Source organism: Gossypium hirsutum, chromosome A12 (assembly GCF_007990345.1).
Source record: "Gossypium hirsutum isolate 1008001.06 chromosome A12, Gossypium_hirsutum_v2.1, whole genome shotgun sequence".
In the NCBI taxonomy this organism is placed as follows: domain Eukaryota; kingdom Viridiplantae; phylum Streptophyta; class Magnoliopsida; order Malvales; family Malvaceae; genus Gossypium; species Gossypium hirsutum.
In genome coordinates, this window is record NC_053435.1 from 102,363,510 (window position 1) to 102,383,717 (window position 20,208).

The 20,208-nt window shown below is 32.1% G+C and overlaps 2 protein-coding genes across 4 annotated transcripts; one reads left to right on the forward strand and one right to left on the reverse strand.

Annotated features, from left to right (window-relative positions):
- Positions 1 to 529: 529 nt before the first annotated feature.
- Positions 530 to 5,435, reverse strand: LOC107946760 (heat shock factor protein HSF8-like). Of its 3 annotated transcripts, none has more exons than XM_016881212.2 (3): positions 4,797 to 5,435; positions 1,006 to 1,984; positions 530 to 906 (listed from the first exon to the last, which is right to left on the reverse strand). In XM_016881212.2, the coding sequence occupies exons 1-3, from the start codon at positions 5,103 to 5,105 to the stop codon at positions 758 to 760; spliced, it is 1,437 nt and encodes a 478-aa protein (XP_016736701.2). In that variant the 5' UTR covers positions 5,106 to 5,435; the 3' UTR covers positions 530 to 757.
- Positions 5,436 to 7,653: 2,218 nt separating this feature from the next.
- LOC107946759 (E3 ubiquitin-protein ligase RNF14) lies at positions 7,654 to 11,890 on the forward strand. Its single transcript, XM_016881209.2, has 7 exons — positions 7,654 to 8,309; positions 8,673 to 8,747; positions 8,839 to 9,355; positions 9,832 to 10,217; positions 10,553 to 10,779; positions 10,897 to 11,044; positions 11,361 to 11,890. The coding sequence occupies exons 1-7, from the start codon at positions 7,767 to 7,769 to the stop codon at positions 11,487 to 11,489; spliced, it is 2,025 nt and encodes a 674-aa protein (XP_016736698.1). The 5' UTR covers positions 7,654 to 7,766; the 3' UTR covers positions 11,490 to 11,890.
- Positions 11,891 to 20,208: the final 8,318 nt, after the last annotated feature.

Consider the following 20,208-nt stretch of genomic DNA (forward strand, 5'->3'; position numbering starts at 1 on the left):
GCGAAATGAAGGGGGAAAATTGAATTCCTTAGTTTTGATAATAATAATAATTAGAGAAGCAATTGAGTTGAAGAAAAGGGGAATAATGTGTTTGCCTACCGCCTATATCAACAAATCGAATTATTAAGATCACAATGCGAAATGGAAGGTCAAGCCATGCATCACATAACAACTTTGATTTTACTTCCGATTAATCAATCATTTTTAAGTTTATGTTGATTTCATGTTTTCTTTTGATATATCTATTTTGTGTTTTTTTTTTTAGATACAAGTGATTTGAGTCAAATTTCTCATCATATTTATCTTCTGATCCACAAGGGAAATAATCTGCTTACTGATCACAAGATAGAATAATGTCCCACAAGATAAACCAAATTTCCCAGTAATGAACATTCATGATTAAACTGCTATCCGCCCCGTGGTAGGGATAATACCATCTCACCCGTCACCAACCTTATACCTCTTGTTTGTTTCACTCTATCTTTAGTTTTACAGTATAGTCAGCCAACAGATGCTGGTGCCCTCAAACTAAAAGGTAGGAGCAACAACCGTCTCCGAACTACTTCATATCAATGTTCACTAACCACCAATTACCAAACTCACAAAATGGTGGAGTGCAAGAAAATTTCCAGTTAGGAGGAACAATACCCAAAACAAAACCAGAATACATATGAAGACATTACTCGTTTTCCAATGACCAAAATAAAGTCAAAAAATACAACTTTCAGGTTCACCTCAAATAAATGGAAATAAAAGATTAGATCCCCTTGTTTTCTGATCTAAGAAGACCCATCTGTTCTGTGAGCTTATCCATATGCTGATATTTGTCCCATCCATCGTCCATCGCCTGCCCTTCATTTTCCTTGCTTTTACCCTCCATTGAGGTTGACTCAATTTCCTCACATACTGGACTTGGAAAAAGGTCATGAAAAAAAGGAGAGTTAACCAGTAAGGCATCTATGTCAGGATCAGAACCAATCTCATCAAGTTCTATGGATAACAAACCATTTACAGCCAATGTATCGGGATCAATCAATCCATCATTCCCCATTTCAGTAGGAATATCAACAATGCTTTCTGGGACCATTTCCAATATTTGACTAAGATCAGGCATAATTACATCTGTCTGTGTAACAGACACGGATGGTGGTTTTTCTGCTCCAATCAGTGCACTCACATCTGGAAGCTCTGCTGTTGTAATCCTTTCAGAGGATGTTGTACACGGGGAAGATTGTATTTCAGAAATGGCAGCTGAGGGGCAATGCCCCGAGATACCTGAAGTTGGTGAGACCTCTTGAAGAGTCACCCCTGATACACGACTTGAACTGTTCCCACCATCCAATCCACTAGATGACGATGAACCGTCACCTATCAGGGTATGTTCATTACTGTTGTTAAAGGAGTCTAGTCTGGGAGAAGCATCCCCTTTCATCATCTGCATAAGCATTGCTTTTGCGTCATTCATCAAAGGTTGATATTTAACAATCTGCCCATCAGAGGCAGTTGAATGGTCTTTATCAATGATGCCATCCTGCTTTAGCCTCCTTTTCTTGTTGGTTTCACTTATTCGTCTATTGCTCTCATTTTGCTGATGCACAAATTGAGCAAAAAAGCTGGGGCTCTGCACAGCCTTGGCTAAGAATGACATCATCTGCTGCTGCCGCTGCTCCATCCCCTGAAGACGTTGCACCATGTTCTGCAGCTGGTTATCAGTAGTCTGTTGCTGCTGCCTTAACCTAACAAGTTCCTGCATAAGGACATTTTTGTCTCTCTTGAGCCTCTCAACCTCTTCCTCAAGCCCAAATTTCCCAACCTCAACACAGGCACCCATAGATGAACTCTGTCCATGTGGTTGTTGTGTCTGTTGATGTCCATGGCCATGGGCAGGCTTTCGACGGCTAATGTTCCGAAGAAGGTGTTTCTGACCTCTTAAAAACCCCTCATTTGCAAATTCCCAGCGGTCTGGATCAACCTTTCGGAAACCCTGTTAAAATAGAGGCAAGAACAAAAAATATGGAGAAAACAGATAATTCAGCAGAATTGCTACTGACAATAAAAAAAATTAAATAAATATCGGTCCCAAGGGAATGACAAAAAATAAAATTCATGGGCAATCACTAACAAGCAGCGCTTGGAACTGATTGGAACTAGTTTAAATAAAATAAATCGAAACTGTTCTTTCAGCTTGTTTGGAAAATGAGCCAAGACTGAGCAAAATGGGCCCCACCTCTGATCCCCAGTCAAGGACAAAGCTTATCACTGCTCTAAACTCTGAAGGCAAAAAATACCATATAACGAGCTCAAATTGAGCTCAGAAATTTGACTGGAATAGAATACCTCAATAGAAACTAATACAGGGAAACTCAAGTAAAAGATGGCAGCTTGAGTCAACTAAACCTTGAAATTTTAATTAGAAAAAGTTCCAGCATTCCGATAACCATCACAGTCGAAATTCCTATTTTCACTGGAGGCTGTAGAACAAAGTTAAAATTAGACACCATTCTAGGCATTTCGAGCTCCTAAAGATCAATATATTTATGTTACACAAATCATAAATTCAAGCCATTATTCTACGATCATACTTGAGGGGACATGGATTTGATGAGATACCTACTTCTTGGAACATTTTATAATCTTATTAAGAACACTACTAACTAGTAAAAAAGCTTACCTAAATGCAGATTGATATAATGTTAAAAGGAATATCTAATGAAGAAAATGATTAAATGTAATGCTCAATCTGCCAAGACGCCAACCTAACATATATCTCAGTCCAAAGGAAATCTGTAGAGGATCATTCAACAAACATTATGCGACACCCATGGTACTAAGATGCCAAAATAATATACAGCCCCACTCCCAAGGAAATCTGTAGAGGAGCATGACATAAATTAGAATCAGATCTACACAATACTATAGAATTTGAGATGAACATTTCCCGAACTACAGCATAAAAAGTACTATAAGATTTCAGATGAGCATTTTCCAAACTATAGTGTAAACAGAACTATAAGATTTCAGATGAATATCTTCCAAACTACTGTCTACAACAAGCACCTTTTTCTAGATCTCTTGCTTTACAACAAAGATAAAAACTGCTCCAAAGTAGCCCTCACATAATGAGAAAAACATAAATATATCTGAACTCTGAATCTCATATTGGTAGAATGACAACCAAAGCCAAAAACCTAGGATCATGCATGAACAGAATAGTGTATGTATTTATGATGCACATGTACATAAAAAGAGCATGTGCATGCAAAGAACATAAAAGGTTACGCATATTGTTTGAGGGTTGCATGTGTAGCAGAAACAAATTTTTAATACACACAATTCATTTATTGGCTAGCTCTTCCATTTTTAAAGAGTGATGGTAGAGTTATCACTGAAAGAAAATTGAACTAAGATCTTAGAATATTGAAGACGTCGTTTTCCTAAAAGAGATTTATTTTTGCATGTACTAAATGCTAGCCTCAGTCAAGTGAACACTAGATTCGTGGTATGGCATTAGTCTATGATTGCTTATCAGGATTGAACAACTATCTGATTGCACAACTTTCACCTGAAATATGCAAAAGATTTCCATATTGAACAAGTTATCTAACTAGAAAAATGTAAAAAGACTAATTTTAAATTTTTCCCTCACATCACAATACAAAAATCTTACTATTTGGTTACTCATTCCTGCAAACAAATTCATTCTTTTTAGTCATTTATTGACCTTAATATCACAAATTAAATTCCATGTCAGTCCAAAAGACAAAATCTAGCTCTTGAGGACCTAAATCCACAGTGATCAAAGCCTAATCCCAGAGAAAAGCCTAGCACACAGATTTCATAAAATCTGTCTAGCTTAAACTAATACAAGAGAAGTCTGAATACTTGGATAATATGACTTTGCAATAAGCATGTCTTTCACCCAACATTGAAGAACATATCCAATCTTATGTTGGATTATCAGGATCTGAACAGTTAATTATTTAAGTGAGACATTCTATGCACCACACTCTCCACATCTAATATTAAATGTTCTTTACGTATGAGTCATTTAAGCTAGCAGCAACAAACAAATAGAAATAAAAGTAACTATCCATTGATGACCTTGTGACCACGTGTCATGAACAACATGGATCTGCTTTCTTTTTCCAATTTCCCCATTGTGCTCCATTTAGTTGCTGAGAAAATCCAGGAAGAAGCACAATTAAAACCTTAAATCACACAATTCCAGGACATGGGAAACGATGACAAAGCCATCAACTCCCCAGTATAAACATCACAATTAGTTGAGACAGGATCCTGAGCCTGTTTTTCGAAACCAAAGCAACCAAAATGATAATATAGCTTAGCACATATGATCCTTGATTCTTCACAAACATCTTATAACCAAACCCTAAAGCCTCAGTGAGAATTTAACTGATAACTTTGAAACCCTAGCTGGCTAAAGCCCTCACCTAGAGATAGCCTAACATAGAACAGTGATTTGCTGCTACCATGCAATCCTATATTCCTAAACTTGTTCCTCTAAATTTAATTTCACATAAAAGATTCCTAAAACTTATCCTCTACGATAGTTGCTTTCCTAAACCTTCTCAGAAATGGCTTTAGAGCCGACCACTTCCAAAGCATTTAACTCGATTAGGAGCAATGTCAAATCCGCAATAAAACCTTATCATCAAGGAAATCAAATATTTCACAAGTCAAACTAAAAGAGACAATATCAATTAAAATTTCCTACATTTTTTTTCTGATAAAGGTAAGTTCAAAACACTAAGCAAGAGTTAACTACTAAGGCGTACATAGGTGTTTAGTTGCCTGACAAAGCTCGAGAAGTTGTTGTGCTTAAAATACTTGGGCAAAAGATCCCGAGCGAACTCCGGCGGGTTCCAAACAACAAAGCTATTGTTGGTTGGGCTCCAAGAAACGATGGCATCGGTGGCAGGATCATCTACCATATCGTAAGTCTTGCTAAGGAAAGGCGGTGGCCCGTTTGCACTATGCCCTGCCACCGGCTGGGGCATTGGCTGAGGTTGTGTTGCTGTTTGGGTTCCTCCGCCGCTCGTCGATGCATCGGTTTGGTTGTTGCTACTGCTACTCACTCCATCCATTCCACGTCACAAAATCAAAGAAATAATAATAATAATTAAAGTATAAAGTAAAGCCGAGAAGTGAAAGGGGGGGGGGACTCTAGGGTTTAGAGGCAGGGTTAATTTGCGGCATTAGATATTTGCGAAATTTGAAATATAAAAGAGGATTGATATGAGAAGAAAATAGAGAGGAGGGAACTTAGAAACAGACAACGGGCGGCTTAACGGCCGAAAGAGAGAGCGGCGTTAAAAGGGAAAGGGAAGCCTGCAGGAGGCGCTTTTCTTTTCGTGATTCGGCTTTTCTGAGGAAGCTGATGTCGAAATTGGCTTCCCCATTTTCAGTTTTATTGTAATTTGTTGGGTTGCTTTTAATTCACTGAAAATATTTTATCATAAAATATGTACCAGATAATTTAGTAAATCGAAATATAGTATTTATTCAATTAATTTTATTTTCTAAATATGATCATTACTACATGGTTATATGTCATGTTGTTATGTTAAAGGATGATTATTTGTAAATATACCATTATAGTTTAAGTAATTGCTCTTTTCCTTTTTCTTTTTTTTTTTTAACTTTTGATTTATTATTTATTTATATCAAAATATAAAATTAATATTTTCATATATATAATCAAATAAGAAAAATTCAAATCTTCAAATTATATTTTATTTTATTTTTTCAATTAACATTTGATTTAGTTATCATGTATTGTATTCTAAATATGTTAATATACATTTAATTTTATATTAAATTAAGGTGAAATATATATAAAAAACTCTTATTTAAACACTTTTAAAAAAATTAAATTTTTATAATATTTCTTTTATTTACTTAATAGAAAACATTTAGTTTTGGTCATAATAACCTAATGACTAAAATATATAGGATTGTAAATAAATAAAACTTCGATAAATTATTTGTGAATCGTTGAAATGATATTCATTTATTAAATTAAATAAATGAGTATTAAAAAAATTACAATAACATCTACGTTCTATTTTTTATGAGCCAAATACTCCAATACCCAATATAAAGTATTTCCTTATTGAATTTGATAGACAACATAATCATCCTTTTATTCGATTTGTTCAATTTCAATTCTTCACATGAACATTTTAAATTACAAGTAAAAATGGCAAATAAACAATACTTAAAAGCTTTTACAATTCTTTTTAATTCTTTCAATCATATAGAGAAATTCAAATACTACTTAATGAAAACTTAATTCTTTTATTTCATGATCTTGAAATGGACCATAGTCGATATTTTTTGTTAATAACTTTATACCATTCATAATCGAATCCTCTTTTCCTTTTAATGTATCTTTTTATTTCCATTAAATTGACAACTATCCATTAATTCATTTTGAGATGGTTGAATGCCATTCATCTTTAGAGATCGTCAAATACCATGAAAATATGAACTGCCAAATGTCATCCATGGCTAATGGTCAATTGCCATTTCAAATATTTCAATAACTTAAAGACATTATAACTCTCATATTAAAAGATCTTATTTTATACGGCATAAAGAACATACTCGTTTAAATTTTATTGATTTTGAACTATATATATAACATTTCATTAAGCAATGAATAATATAGGTAAAGGTTTAATTCAAAAAAACCAGCATGTGCGCATAGTCTCTAGATACGAACCCGAAAAACTAGAACCAAATGGCCAAGATATATGCTGACGGATAAAAGCCGTCCCTTTAAACTGTGAAAATCTAATGTTAAAAAGATACTGCGACAAAATTCAAGTCGTTGCTATAGGATTTTGTGGCTATAAGCTTTTAGCAACAGTAATTCCTGCCTCTCTATATTGAAAATCCATCGATAAACAGATTATTTTTTGGAGATCATTCCCATAAAATCAAATACACACAATTTAACAACAGTAAAAGGGCATTCCCAAAAAAATTCATTTAACTACTATTGATTTTTCATTAAAAGAGAATTTATGGATTTGAATGCAATTAATAAAATTATACTATAAAATAAGATTTATATAATAAAATGAAATAATAAGTGGACTTATTTGTAATAATAATAATCGAAAGCCAGATAATATTTGTGATTTATAATTCTTACTTCAAATTTGATCTTAAAGCAATCATTTTATTGATAAACTATTTGAAATATCGTATGAAATTATATAAAGACCTTAAGACAGTTAGAAAAATAAATACTAAAATCTAATTTAATGAAATATAACGATTTTGAGGCATATTTTCACACAAAAAAATATAAAAAAATTTATTATTTTTAGGCTCTAATAAAATTTCAATACATCACCCATTTTTAAATATATAAAATTATTGTTATATACTGACTCATATTCAACTTATTTTTTAATTTTAATTAAATTATTTTTAAATATAAGTAATTAAAATAAAAAAAATCAAATATTAAGAAATGTTAGGTATAGTCGCAAATCAAGTTGCATTTTCAAGAAAAGAATAAGATTTAAGTTTTGAAGAAAGATATTATTGGGTCGGACACTGAACATGAAAAATAAAAAAATAATTATATAAATTAGTTATGGAATTTTGTTTTATTGGAGCTACTTATGTTTTAAAATAATTTAATTAGAGTTAAAAAATAGGTTGAATATATAGCTAACTACCACAAAGAAAGCACCGCCAAAAGAGGCTCGCTGGTAACTTCGGCCTCCACCATGAGAAGAGCAAGAAGAGGATCAAGGGGAAGCCACCACCAAAGCAACGATACCTGGTCCGTCAAGCCTGATCGTGGTACTCCTCAACAACCACCGCATGGTTCCCAAGAACAACAACAGGAATCCAATCTTAATTCTCCTTCAACCTCCTCTACTTCTAATCAACAACAATTCCTCAATTCTACCCCAGAACCCCATAAAACGCATCGAAATCCCAGCTGGAAATACCGACGTGGCCACGTGGTGAAAACCCAGTTCGTTAAAAGATCCGACCTCGCTTCTTTCAAACATGAGCTTAGCTCTGAGGATAATAACGCGAGTTTGGGTGTAGCTGAAGACGTGAATGTGGACCAAAATGAAAATAAAGGAAGAGAGGTTTTGGAGTCAAAGATTGAAGAGGACGGAGAGAAAATTGAAGGAGATGAATCACATGACGGCGCGGATGATTTAGTGAATAGGTTGGAGGAGCTGCGGTTAAGGGGGGATGAACCCGAGTTGCCGGAGGAACAACTGAGCATCAATAAACAGTTGCAGGAGGACGAGGTAATTCCTCGAATTTTTTATTTCTACTAATTTCCCTTTTTTTTTTCTCGAACAATTATGTTGCGTTCTCTAAATTTGTGCACTTCTTTTATTCTATTGTTATTATTATTGAAGCCGAAGGCATTATAATCTTGGTCCGAATAATGATGATCTTGAGTTTAGCTTAGCTTCTTGAAGTTCATATGCTTTAAAACTATGTCTTGTGTCATTGTTGTCCTAATGAAAAACCTAAAATTTGTGTCAACGGAATGTGATGATGCTAAAGTTGTTTCTTCCCCCTCTCAATTCCCTGGCCATAAAAAGGGTTCATTTTTATCTATATCCAATTCTCCTTATCTGATCTCTCTTCTTTTTTCCTGGTAGCTACTTGTGATACAGTCTATTTATGGAGACAATGTCTTCATCCTCGAGGAACATATGGGCTTACGGTCCTTGAAGGTTATGTATTTGCTCTATAACTTCATGTTTTAGCTAGTAGCTACAATCAATTGATTACTGACTAAGATGATACCTTTGTATTATTTTACAGATTCATATTCATCTTGAAGGCTGTGGAGAGAAAATTATAACAACAAAATTTAATTCATCTAATGGTGTTGGTGCAAAAAGTGAGGCTTCGGTTGACTTTTCATACTCATTCAAAGTCCAACATCTTCCACCGATTGTGTTGACTTGTTTACTGCCTAAATCATACCCCAGTCATCTTCCTCCTTATTTCACCCTCTCTGTTCAGTGGTTGCATCCTGCTAGAATCTCCGATCTTTGTGGTCAGCTTGACTCATTATGGAAGGAGCAAGAAGGGCAAGAAGTTATGTACCAATGGGCAGAATGGTTACAGAATTTCTCTCTTTCTTATCTTGGGTTTGATAAAGAAATAATTCTTGGTCCTTATGGTATTGAGAACACTGGAGATAGACGTGCAATTTCAGGAAGTGTCTCCCCAGATGTTGATGTTCCATTTATTAGGAGTTACAATGAAGATAAATTGCATGAGAACTTCCTAAAAGGCTTGCATGAATGTTCAATCTGTCTTAGTGAGCATGCAGGTAATTTTACATTGATCAATTGTAAAAGTTCTGCTATTGTCGGCATTTCCTTCTGAGAACATTTTAGGGCTCATCCTTTGTGCTTTACCAGAGAAGAGCATGACTTGAAAAGAAGCAAAGGGTTTGTAATATCTTGATGTTTTAAGTGTGTCATCTTTAGATGATTTTATTTGTTATGCTAAGGTTAATTAACATTGTGGATCCAAAGTATCAGTAATATCATTTTCAGTTAAGAAAATTTCCACTATAATAAGTTGGAGAACTTGCATTAACCATGCTGGGAGCTTGTGACTTCTGGGGGGTTGGATTTGAGTATGGATGGCCATTAAGCATATGGCATGTGCATTTAATAAAAAATGAAAATAAACTATGATTTTGGCTTTAATATGATGAAAATATTGTGCATTCTATTGTGACATTTTTGGTCCTATGTTGAATATTGCTCTTTTTTTTTTTTTTTTTCCTTCTTTCACCAGGTATTGACTTTGTTAGGCTGCCATGCAAGCATTTCTACTGCTGGAAATGCATGGAAACTTATTCTAATATGCATATCTCTGAAGCCACCATAACCAAGCTGCAATGCCCTGAAGCTAAATGTGGTGGTATGGTCCCTCCTGCTTTATTGAAACGGTTGCTTGGCGATGAAGGGTATGAACGGTGGGAATCCCTTATGCTACAGAAAACACTTGAATCAATGTCAGATGTTGCATATTGCCCAAGATGTGAAACACCTTGTTTAGAGGATGAAGAGCAACATGCACAATGCTCCAAGTGCTTCTTTAGCTTTTGTACCCTTTGTAGGGAGCGCCGTCATGTTGGCATAGCTTGTATGACACCAGAAATTAAGCTTCGTGTCCTGCAGGTATTAGCTATGTCATTTTCTTCAGTGGTGTTTTTCTGCTCATGTCTACTTGGACAAGCTTATCATTTCTTCTGCAGTAATTTTTCATCAGCATTTGCTCTCATGTTTTCCTTGTAAATTGTAGAAATTGGCTTTTAAAGGTTAATTGGATAGTTTATAGCTTTAGCTTGGACTTCATGGAATAATATAGATCAATGATTGTCGATGTCTTCTTCTTGGCTGTGCTCCTTTCCCTTCACTGCTTTCAGATATTTTAGCATTTTCCTTGTCCTGTGATCATCTACTTATATTATAGAAACTTTGCTCATCACTCATGGAATTAATATTGTTGACAGGAACGCCAAAGTTCATCCCAATTGGACCATGAGCAAAAGCGCAGGGAGCGTGAGATGATCAATGAACTTCTCAGCATGAAGGAAATAATGCGTGACGCCAAGCAATGTCCATCTTGTAAGATGGCAATCTCAAGGACTGAGGGATGTAACAAGATCGTATGTGAGAACTGTGGGCAGTATTTCTGCTACCGCTGTAACAGTGCGATCAGCGGATATGATCATTTCAGGTACACAAACACATACGATATTTCCAGATAAAGTCTTATTGTTGGCTTGGTTCAACTCGTGAATAGTTGATTGGTCAGTATTTAGCTAACAAGGTTTTTCCTCTTTCCTTATTGGAGGGATGGGTCATGTGAATTGTTCCCACAAGAAATGATACGGGAGTGGGAGGAAAGGGTGAATGTACGCCAAGTATTAGGTCAAGTTCACGCTCAACTATTTGCTGACCGCGGGCTGCCGTGCCCTAACTGTCGTCAGTTCAATGCAAAGGTGAGAAAATTAAATCGGTTTGTTGGAAATTTTTTCCCCTTATATGTACCTTTTATCTCCTAATGCAATCTTGTGGAAACTAACTGATATGTCACAGAAGTATGAATGTCATGTTATATAGCATTCATCCTGATTTAAAATGACAACCCCAGCCAATGGTACTTTTACCCAAAATTACTGATATATGTGTTGTAGTCGAAAACATAACAAAAAGTTTCTTTGATATTTGAACCGGAATATTTTGACATTGTTAGATTGATTTATTGATATGTAAATAGGGGTTCTAGTTTAATGTTTTGATTGTACGCATTAACAGGTAGGCAACAACAATCACTTATTCTGCTGGGCATGCCAAATGCACTACTGTTACTTGTGCAAAAAGATTGTAAGGCGCGGCTGTCAACACTATGGACCCAAGGGTTGCAAGCAGCACACAGAGGGATAGCAGCAAATACCATCGATCAACCTTATTGATAGATGAAGTGGTGAAGGAATAGAAACCTTGCCCGTCGTCTTCCAAGGGCAAGGATATTTGGCTGGGCTATTTGTGTTTCCTATTCTTCCTTAAAAGACATTTTTCCCGTGTGTTGTAAATTACTATAATTTTGTTATTGGTAACATCATCCCCGTCTAGGTAATTGCTTTGAAATAATTTCAGTTTCCAAATTGGATGCTGGTTCTGGACGTAAATTTGAGATCTGTCTTTCTTTCAACTGAATTGTAGCAAATAAAAAGGAATATTTGGAACCTATCCAGAAGAGATGTTATTATGGATTATTATCCTCAGCAGTCAGTTGAGTAAAAACTCCACAAGACTATAATAAAATAATAATTATTTTTTTATTATATATTTTTTAATTAATTTTTTGGATTAATGTGACTTTTGTCAATTAGGTTTTTTTTATACGAGTGATCCAATTATTAGTGCTTATTCTTTTGGATGGTTCAGGTCTAGAAGTTTTCATATATTTTATTTTGGTGATTAAAGTTTAAAAAATTTTAATTTAGTTATTACTAATGCTAGCGGAACTGTTTTTTTATTGGTATAAAAATAAATTTAATTTTTTATTATTTTATTGATTTTATCAAATTATCGTAATTTAAAAAATTTAACTAGTTTAATTCTCAATTTTATATATTTTATCAATTTAAACTTAATTCTTAAAAATAAAAAATTTAAACTTAATTCTTAAAAATAAAAAAAATTACACAAGGTTTTATAAATATACATACAAAATTACAAAAATATGTCCCATTTCCTCTTCATTTTCATCCTTTGCTGAGGCCACTACAGCATCTGCAAGTTCGTCCGATGCATCATCTTCATTCAGCAAACTCCATCCAGGTATGAGTTTTCCTGCTTGTCTGATCAGACAGCTATAGTCATATATATTGTGTTGGGGCCAAAACTTGCAGGCCAAGTAAGGGCTTCACTAATAATCGGGGTGAGGTTGGTTGTGGGGCAAATTACTTGCATTAATTTCCAAGTCAACACTATTATTTGTTACGGCAAATGGGAGTTCTCACCATTATCTTTCTTGGTACTTGAAGTAGAGTGAGTGAGCTGTTTTTTTCCACCTTGTTCAGATAAACTTTCTCAAAAACAAGAACTGTAGGCTCAGCTTCAACTTTACTTGCTGCAGGTTTTTGACCTCTTGCTTGAGGATAACACTCATCAGACACGTCAATCGAAGCAACCAAGTTCTTAGACATACCCTTTTTTGATACTGCTCCTGATGGCTTCCAGTCTGAACAGCTTGAGCAGAAGGCTCGTCCGTTCTGAATATTTATAAGGGTAAACTATTTAGTCGGTCAGCCAACTTTTAGGATGCTTTCAGTTTGGTCACTCAAAATAAAATCTTTACAATTTGGTCACCCAAACTGTACATACCAAATCATGTTTACACTTTCATTTTAGTCAACCAAAAAAATATCTTTTTTAAGTATTGATTGGGACAAAAAAATCAATGATTAAAGTGAAAAAGTGATAGAAATTTGACAATTTTTGTATATTATTTTAGTTTTTAAACTTTTTTTAATATAATCTTTGATTTTTTTACCTCAATCAATACTAAAAAAGATATTTTTGGGTGATCAAAATAAAAGTACAAATATAATTTAATATATACATTTAACCGTCTTTAGAGATATGAATGACTAAAATGAAAGTGTCTTAAAAGTTAGTGACTAAATTTCAAAGATTTCATTTTAAAAAATCAATATAAAAGTCCATTAAAAGTTGGCTCATCAAAACTAAACAGTTTACCCTATTTATAAAATGGTTACTGATGAACATATCGCCAACATCTAAAAGTTATAAAAAGGGATATTTTATTTATTTTTTAAATATTTTTATAATTTTGTATATATTTTTACAGAACTTTATGTATTTTTATAAAAAATAAACTCTAAATAACTATTTTTTTAATTTTTATTTTTAAGCTTTTAAGAACGAAAATTAAATATAGAATATATAAAATTTGAGACTTAAATTATTGACTTTTTAAAACTAGGACGAAATTAATAAAATTTATAAACATTAAAAAAGTAAATTTTATTTTTATGCAAATACAAAAAATCACTTTAGTATTCCATTAATTACTTAAGGAGCCTTTGGATCTTCGTTTAGTCCTCGCGTATAGAGATTTTGTATTCAAAATTGTGCAATCGCAGAATAAATCTGTGGTGGGATGGAAAAAGTGTAATCACACCATACCCTAAAATTTTCATTGCTCTATTTTGGTCTCGTTAAAGCTTTAACGCTGCATTTGCAACTTATTTATTTTTTTTATCGGTGAATTATAAGAACATAATAAAACTCGAATAAAAAATATGATTAGTGTGATTTAAACTCAGATCACATTTGAGATTATAAAAATTCTGACTATCAGGACATCACATGGGATTCTATTTTTTTATTATTATCTTTCTTCGTTGTTAATAAATCCGATAAAACAACCAATGAGGCTTTTAAAAAAAAGATATAATAAAATAAAAAATAAATTCAACAATTATAATTAAATGTATAATTAATTTTGAAAATATAAAATAAATAAAATATTATAAAATAATAAATATTTGAATCTTATCAAGTTTTAATTTTTTAAATTATTTATTAATAAAATTATTATTAGACATAAATATAATTGTAATAATTTATTAATTTTATAAATGTTAAATAATTTATATATATTTTTAATTATATATCATGTTTAATCAAATATCTTTGATGATTATTTTATTTTTTATTATAATTCATATTATCGCCTCCACAACGATTGAATCCAAATATTTATCTCACCACTAATTTTAATTTTACCACTACAGTAATTAATTTTGTCATCACTATTATTTTTAATATAATCAGAGCTAACCTCACCACCTATCTAAAGTAAGATGAAAGAGGGGAAAAAATATTAAATATCACTAAAACAATTTTTTTAAACTTAAGTGATCAAAATATGTTAATAATTAGATAATTATTTATGTAATTTTTTTTATAAAATTAGTTTCTTTGAAAATCGTTAAATATATAAATCCAAAATGTTAAAAACAAATGCTGAGTTGGCATCCTTAGCTAACCACCTTTGTTTGTTGCTGTGAAAAGAAAAAAAATGTTTCATATGTGGAAATATTGGAAAATAGATAAAAATATCAAAAAACTATATATAGAAATATTTTTTTAAAAATATTTCAAAGAAGTGCAGTCTCGGTTCCGCTTCAGAAAACAAAAACATTATTCTTTTCTAAATATTTTTAAAATATCAAATATGTTATGTTTCTATTATAGAAAAGTAAATACCAAAATATTTTTTAACAAATTATGCTTATTTATCAAAGGTGTTTTTTAATTTAAAAAAAGAAAATAAGTTTTTAAAAAAATAAAAATAATATCAAAAACCAAACAAAGCTGTAAGTTTTTTTTTTGAATTACAATAACAGGATAAATCCCGAACAACCAACGAGACTCAAATCTAATTTATACTTGAAACAGTGAACACCCTTAACCATCATACCATTACATGAATTCAAAGCAATAAATTATTCAAGAAAAATAGACACAACCTTTTTATCATTGTTGAGCCTCGTTTTCGGCTGAGAGGGGCACTAAACTAAAATCTCAACTATCTGAAGGGTTGATTTTGAAGTAGACAACAAACTTACGGATTTAAACCAAACACGAACTTAAATCTGTCTTCATCTAACTTACCGATTGTTAGATCATCACCGCACTTCAACTGTGGCTTCTCATTTGAATCTTTCTTCTCACCATTCCAATATGTTGAATTCCTCTTTGGCTTTATTTCTCTATGACGTAGCGAAGGGGGGGCTGGTAGGGTAGCCTTCCCCCCCCCCCAAAAAAAATTCAAACTCTTTAGCATCTATTAGTAGAAAAGGGGATATTTCTATGTTTGGCCCCTCCAAAATTTCATGCTCTTTGACTACTTTTTAGCATGCATAATAAAAGGACTATTTCCATGTTTGGATCCTTAAGTTTTTTTTTAATTTTCTTTAAAATACCCCTTAATTAAAGGTGTCTATGGTTTAGGCCAAGTTTCTAATCCAAAATATTTTTCAAACTCAGGCCCATTTTCTAGTAGGCCAGGTCATCTAAAAAGCTCGTTTTACTATTAAAATTTTTTTAATAAAATATTATAAATATATCTTTAGTTGTTATTTTTTATAATTAATATTTAATTAAAAAAACTTTTTTATTACTCAAAATTGAATTCGAAACAGGTCAACCCGAAGCACAAAACTTCTTATTCAAGATTGACCAAAATCGGGTCGAACCTATCGGGTTAGGTGGCTACCCAACCTTTGGACAAGTCTATCCTTAATGCCTTGAAAAATTATGTAGAGGTAACAAATCCCAAAGCTAAGGAGCAGGGTATGTTTCCCATTGGGAAACGATTCTCCCAAAAAGCACAATATAAAGGTTTTATCAAGCTTCAAATTTACAATGTATGATTGAATAATAAGTTTATTTGGGTCTGCTTTGCCAAAACTAGCCTCTAGAAGCTTGCCTCTAAATGGGTCTTATTTCGCTTTGTCAATTTAGGCTTTGCCTCTAGTGGCATATTATTTCATTTCACCAAATCAAGCTCACCTTTACAGGCATTTTATTTCATTCCACCAAATCAAACTTGCCTCTAATGTATCTTTGTAACACCCCCTAACCCCAAACCGTAGCCAGAACAATGTTACAGAGCACTATTGAACCTATCGGACAATTTACATAAAATACCTATGTTCAACCAATCTAAACACATTTAAATATGCTCAAAACTTGCTAAATTTACATATTTTATATATTATCCAATACTCAATTCTAATTACTTATCAAATATTATCAAATAAATCAAATTCATATTAAATTAGTCAAGTCCTATTATATACCATTACCAAAATCTAAATCTATTTATTTCACTTTTACATTCACCATTCAAAATGACACACATAAGACACCTTAAAATAAACCGTATCAACAATTAACACGCTTTCCCTCGTTGAATTTGGGATCAGCCTGGGATGCTGATTCGACATTCTCACTTTAACTTAAACTGCACACGGAAATAAACCGTACACTGAGTATGGGTATACTTAGTGGTATTTCTATAATCCGAACACTTAATAAAATAAAAAAAATAACAAACACTTAAAATCATATAACAATCATAACTATTCAATTATTTAATTAATAGATAAATTTATTGTAACTTATTTCATTTTTTTCACTTACTAACCTATATAGCTTTCCACGATTTATTCACAAGTCATTAAACAATTATAATATTCACTTTTATCCAATCCAGAGCTACATAATTCATTTGTCTCAATCATACTTTAGTTCACTATTTAATATCAATAAACTATATTCAACTATTTACTTTTCAATCAGTGTTCTGTACATATCCATTTCAATAACAGTCATTGCCATTCATATCAAATCAACTTGCTATCCCAGATAGCTTTCACTGTATAATACGATTCGTGTGTTTTAGTCCACATTTCAATTCTTCATTCAGTATCAATCTGATCACTGTTATATTTAATAACTCCTATTAACATGATTCGGACTCAGACGGATACACGGATCCAACCAAACACACTAGAATGACACCCAGTGCCTCATCGGATAGTTCGAAGCAATATAGTGACACCTAGTGTCTCATCGGCCTAGCCAAAGTAAAGTGGTACCCAGTACCTCATTGAATCTGTAATACCCCATACCGTACCTAAGACCGGGATAGGATACGAGGCATTACCGAAATTTTCAGAATAATTTCAATTAATTTATATTATTTAGTATTCATTTTCATGTTTCATGTAACATCCTTTTCATATATTCAATTCAAAATATCATATAAAATACGATACAATAATTAAATTTTCATATTTACATGCTCATTCAGGGTATCCGAACCTACCTGACTAAATTGCAGAAATACAAAGATTTAGGGGCATATTGGTAATTTACCATTTTCCCAAATTTCACCCAATCTTAAATTGATAATTTCATTCAATTTATTAATTTAGATAATAAAACAATTTATTCGCTTCAATTTAGTCATTTTTGACATTTTTACAAAATTGCCCCCTAAAGTTTTACTTTTATTCAATTTAGTCCATGAGCTTAAAACATGCAAATTAGCCATGCTAACTGAATATTCATATATATTTTTCCTCCTCCTCCTCTCCATTCCACATCCTTAATGTATATAACATTCTTGTAAGTACGATTTCACAATTTACTTATTAATGCTCACATCAATCTGTTCACACGAGTCATAGTCACTCAATTATTTATAATTCGAGCTACAGAGCTCAAAATTAAGATCTGTAAATTTTCCCTAAAACTAGACTCACATATCATTCCACCATAAAATTTTAATAATTTTTTGTTTAGCTAATTAGTACAGTTTATTCATTTAAGTTTCCCCTGTTTCACTATCCAACAGTTCTGACCTCTCTTCACTAAAAATTAATTATATCACAATACAAAACTTGGATAATGTTCCCATTGATTTCTATTGAAAATAGACTCATTAAGGATTCTAAGCATATAAATTTGAGACTCTAATTAATTTTCTCCAATTTTTGGTGATTTTCCAAAGTCAAAACAGGGGAACCCGAATTCATTCTAACATTGTCTCACAAAATTCATTATATCTCATAATTTACAAATCCATTGCTTACACCTTTTCTCCTATGAAAAACTAGACTCAATAAGCTTTAAATTTCATATTTTATTCATCTTCTAATTCGATTTCTACAATTTATGGTGATTTTTCAAAGTTAGTCTACTTCTGCTGTCCAATATTGTTTTAGTTCAAGATGTTTATTACCATTTTTCCTCTAAATTTCAAAGGTCATACAATTCAGTCCTTGCTCAATTAGCCCATCTATTAAGCTAATTTTTCTCAATTAACATTTTATTCCATCATTCTAAACTATTACACAATCTTTAAAAATCAGAATTTTAACACTAAACCTTAATTCACAACTTTTTTACAATTAGGTTCTAAAATAAATTTCTATTGAAATTACTTGATAAAATCATCAAACAACAAAATCAAAGCTTCAAATTCATTTTATTTCATCATAAACAGCTAACACTTATCAATGATAGCTTTTAATTTTGTTCATAAAATCAAAAACTAATGAATTAAACATTTGGACCTAATTGTAAAAGTCACAAAAACATAAAAATCTCAAAGAAAAGGGTAAGAATTGAACTCACATATGTCAAATTATGAAAAACCAGCAGCTTTCAGACCTCCCATGGCATTTTTGCTGAAGAAAAATGATGATATCTCTAGATTTTTCAAATTTGTCTTGTTTTATATGTTTAATTTGCAAAATTTCCCATTTTGCCCTTGTTTCTCCTTGTCTTTTTTGCTGATTTTCTTGCCCAACCGTCCAGCCCATACAATTTGGGTCCAATTGCCTTTTAAATCCCTCCTTTTTAATCACTTAAATTTTTTAATCACAATTTAATAAATTTCGCACTATTTTCAATTTAGTCCTTTTTAATTAATTGACTAACCAAACGTTAAAATTTTCTAACGAAACTTTAATACTAACTTAATAACACTCCATAAATATTATAAAAATATTTATGGCTCGATTTATAAATCCGAGGTCTCGATACCTCGTTTTCAACCAAATTTACCTGATTAATTCTTTTAAAATCGCAAAATTTACTAATTAAAAATAATTCTTTTAAGTTCGCGATTGGCCTATAATTATTATTTGTTAAAATTTCTAAACTTACTCGTCGGATTTAGTGATCTCGAATCACTGTTTCCGACACCACTGAAAAATTTGGCTATTACAGAATCTATCCGAAGAAATATAGTGACACCTAGTGTCTCATCGACTCGAGGTCGAAGTATCCCTGAACTCTTCCAATCTTATGACATGTCAATTATATCCGACCTAGCCCGATACTGTTAATAGGGTTTCCAATTCACTTTCCAGTTTCCAATCATTATACACTTCAACAATCACATTTATTCCCAATTCAATATAACTCAATTCACTTTTCAATAACAAATATTCAATTTCACAATAATCACTTATTCATATTAATTTCATCACATACTAAATCAATTCATTTCAATTATAAAAAAAAACACAATACAAATAATTCACATCTTAATTATTTATCATAACATTTACCCAAAATTCAATTATCATAATTGCACAATATCACATTAACACACACACACATATATATATGTATAATATATATAATTCAATATTAATTCAATAAATTCATAACATATCAAATCAACCCTCTTCCATTATCAAACACAATAATTCTCACTTCAACATTCACTAAAGGCATTGAAAAAAATATAACAATTAATAACTAGGTTTGGATTATAGAAATACAAACCGTAATTTCCGAGCTAGCTCCCATCGACTTTTCCTTTTCCTTGCTTAGCTGAGATTTCCGAAACAACGCTAGCTACGTAAATTAATTAAATATTATCAATACACTACCATTCAATTTAAATTTCTATTCAACTTTTACTTAAATTCCAATTTAGTCCCTAAACCGAGACTAACTTTTATTCTTCATATTTAACTCAATATTTTCATTCAATTTTCACTTTAGACTTATTTCAACTCTCTAATTTCACCATAGGACCATA

Coding starts and splice junctions, on each gene's coding strand:
- LOC107946760 (XM_016881212.2), bottom strand. CDS start 5,105: ATGGATGGAGTGAGTAGCAGTAGCAACAACCAAACCGATGCATCGACG. Junction 1,985..4,796: donor TCAGGCAACTAAACACCTAT/GTACGCCTTAGT, acceptor CTATTTTAACAG/GGTTTCCGAAAGGTTGATCC. Junction 907..1,005: donor CGATACATTGGCTGTAAATG/GTTTGTTATCCA, acceptor TTCCAAGTCCAG/TATGTGAGGAAATTGAGTCA.
- LOC107946759 (XM_016881209.2), top strand. CDS start 7,767: ATGAGAAGAGCAAGAAGAGGATCAAGGGGAAGCCACCACCAAAGCAAC. Junction 8,748..8,838: donor TGGGCTTACGGTCCTTGAAG/GTTATGTATTTG, acceptor ATTATTTTACAG/ATTCATATTCATCTTGAAGG. Junction 10,780..10,896: donor AGCGGATATGATCATTTCAG/GTACACAAACAC, acceptor TCCTTATTGGAG/GGATGGGTCATGTGAATTGT.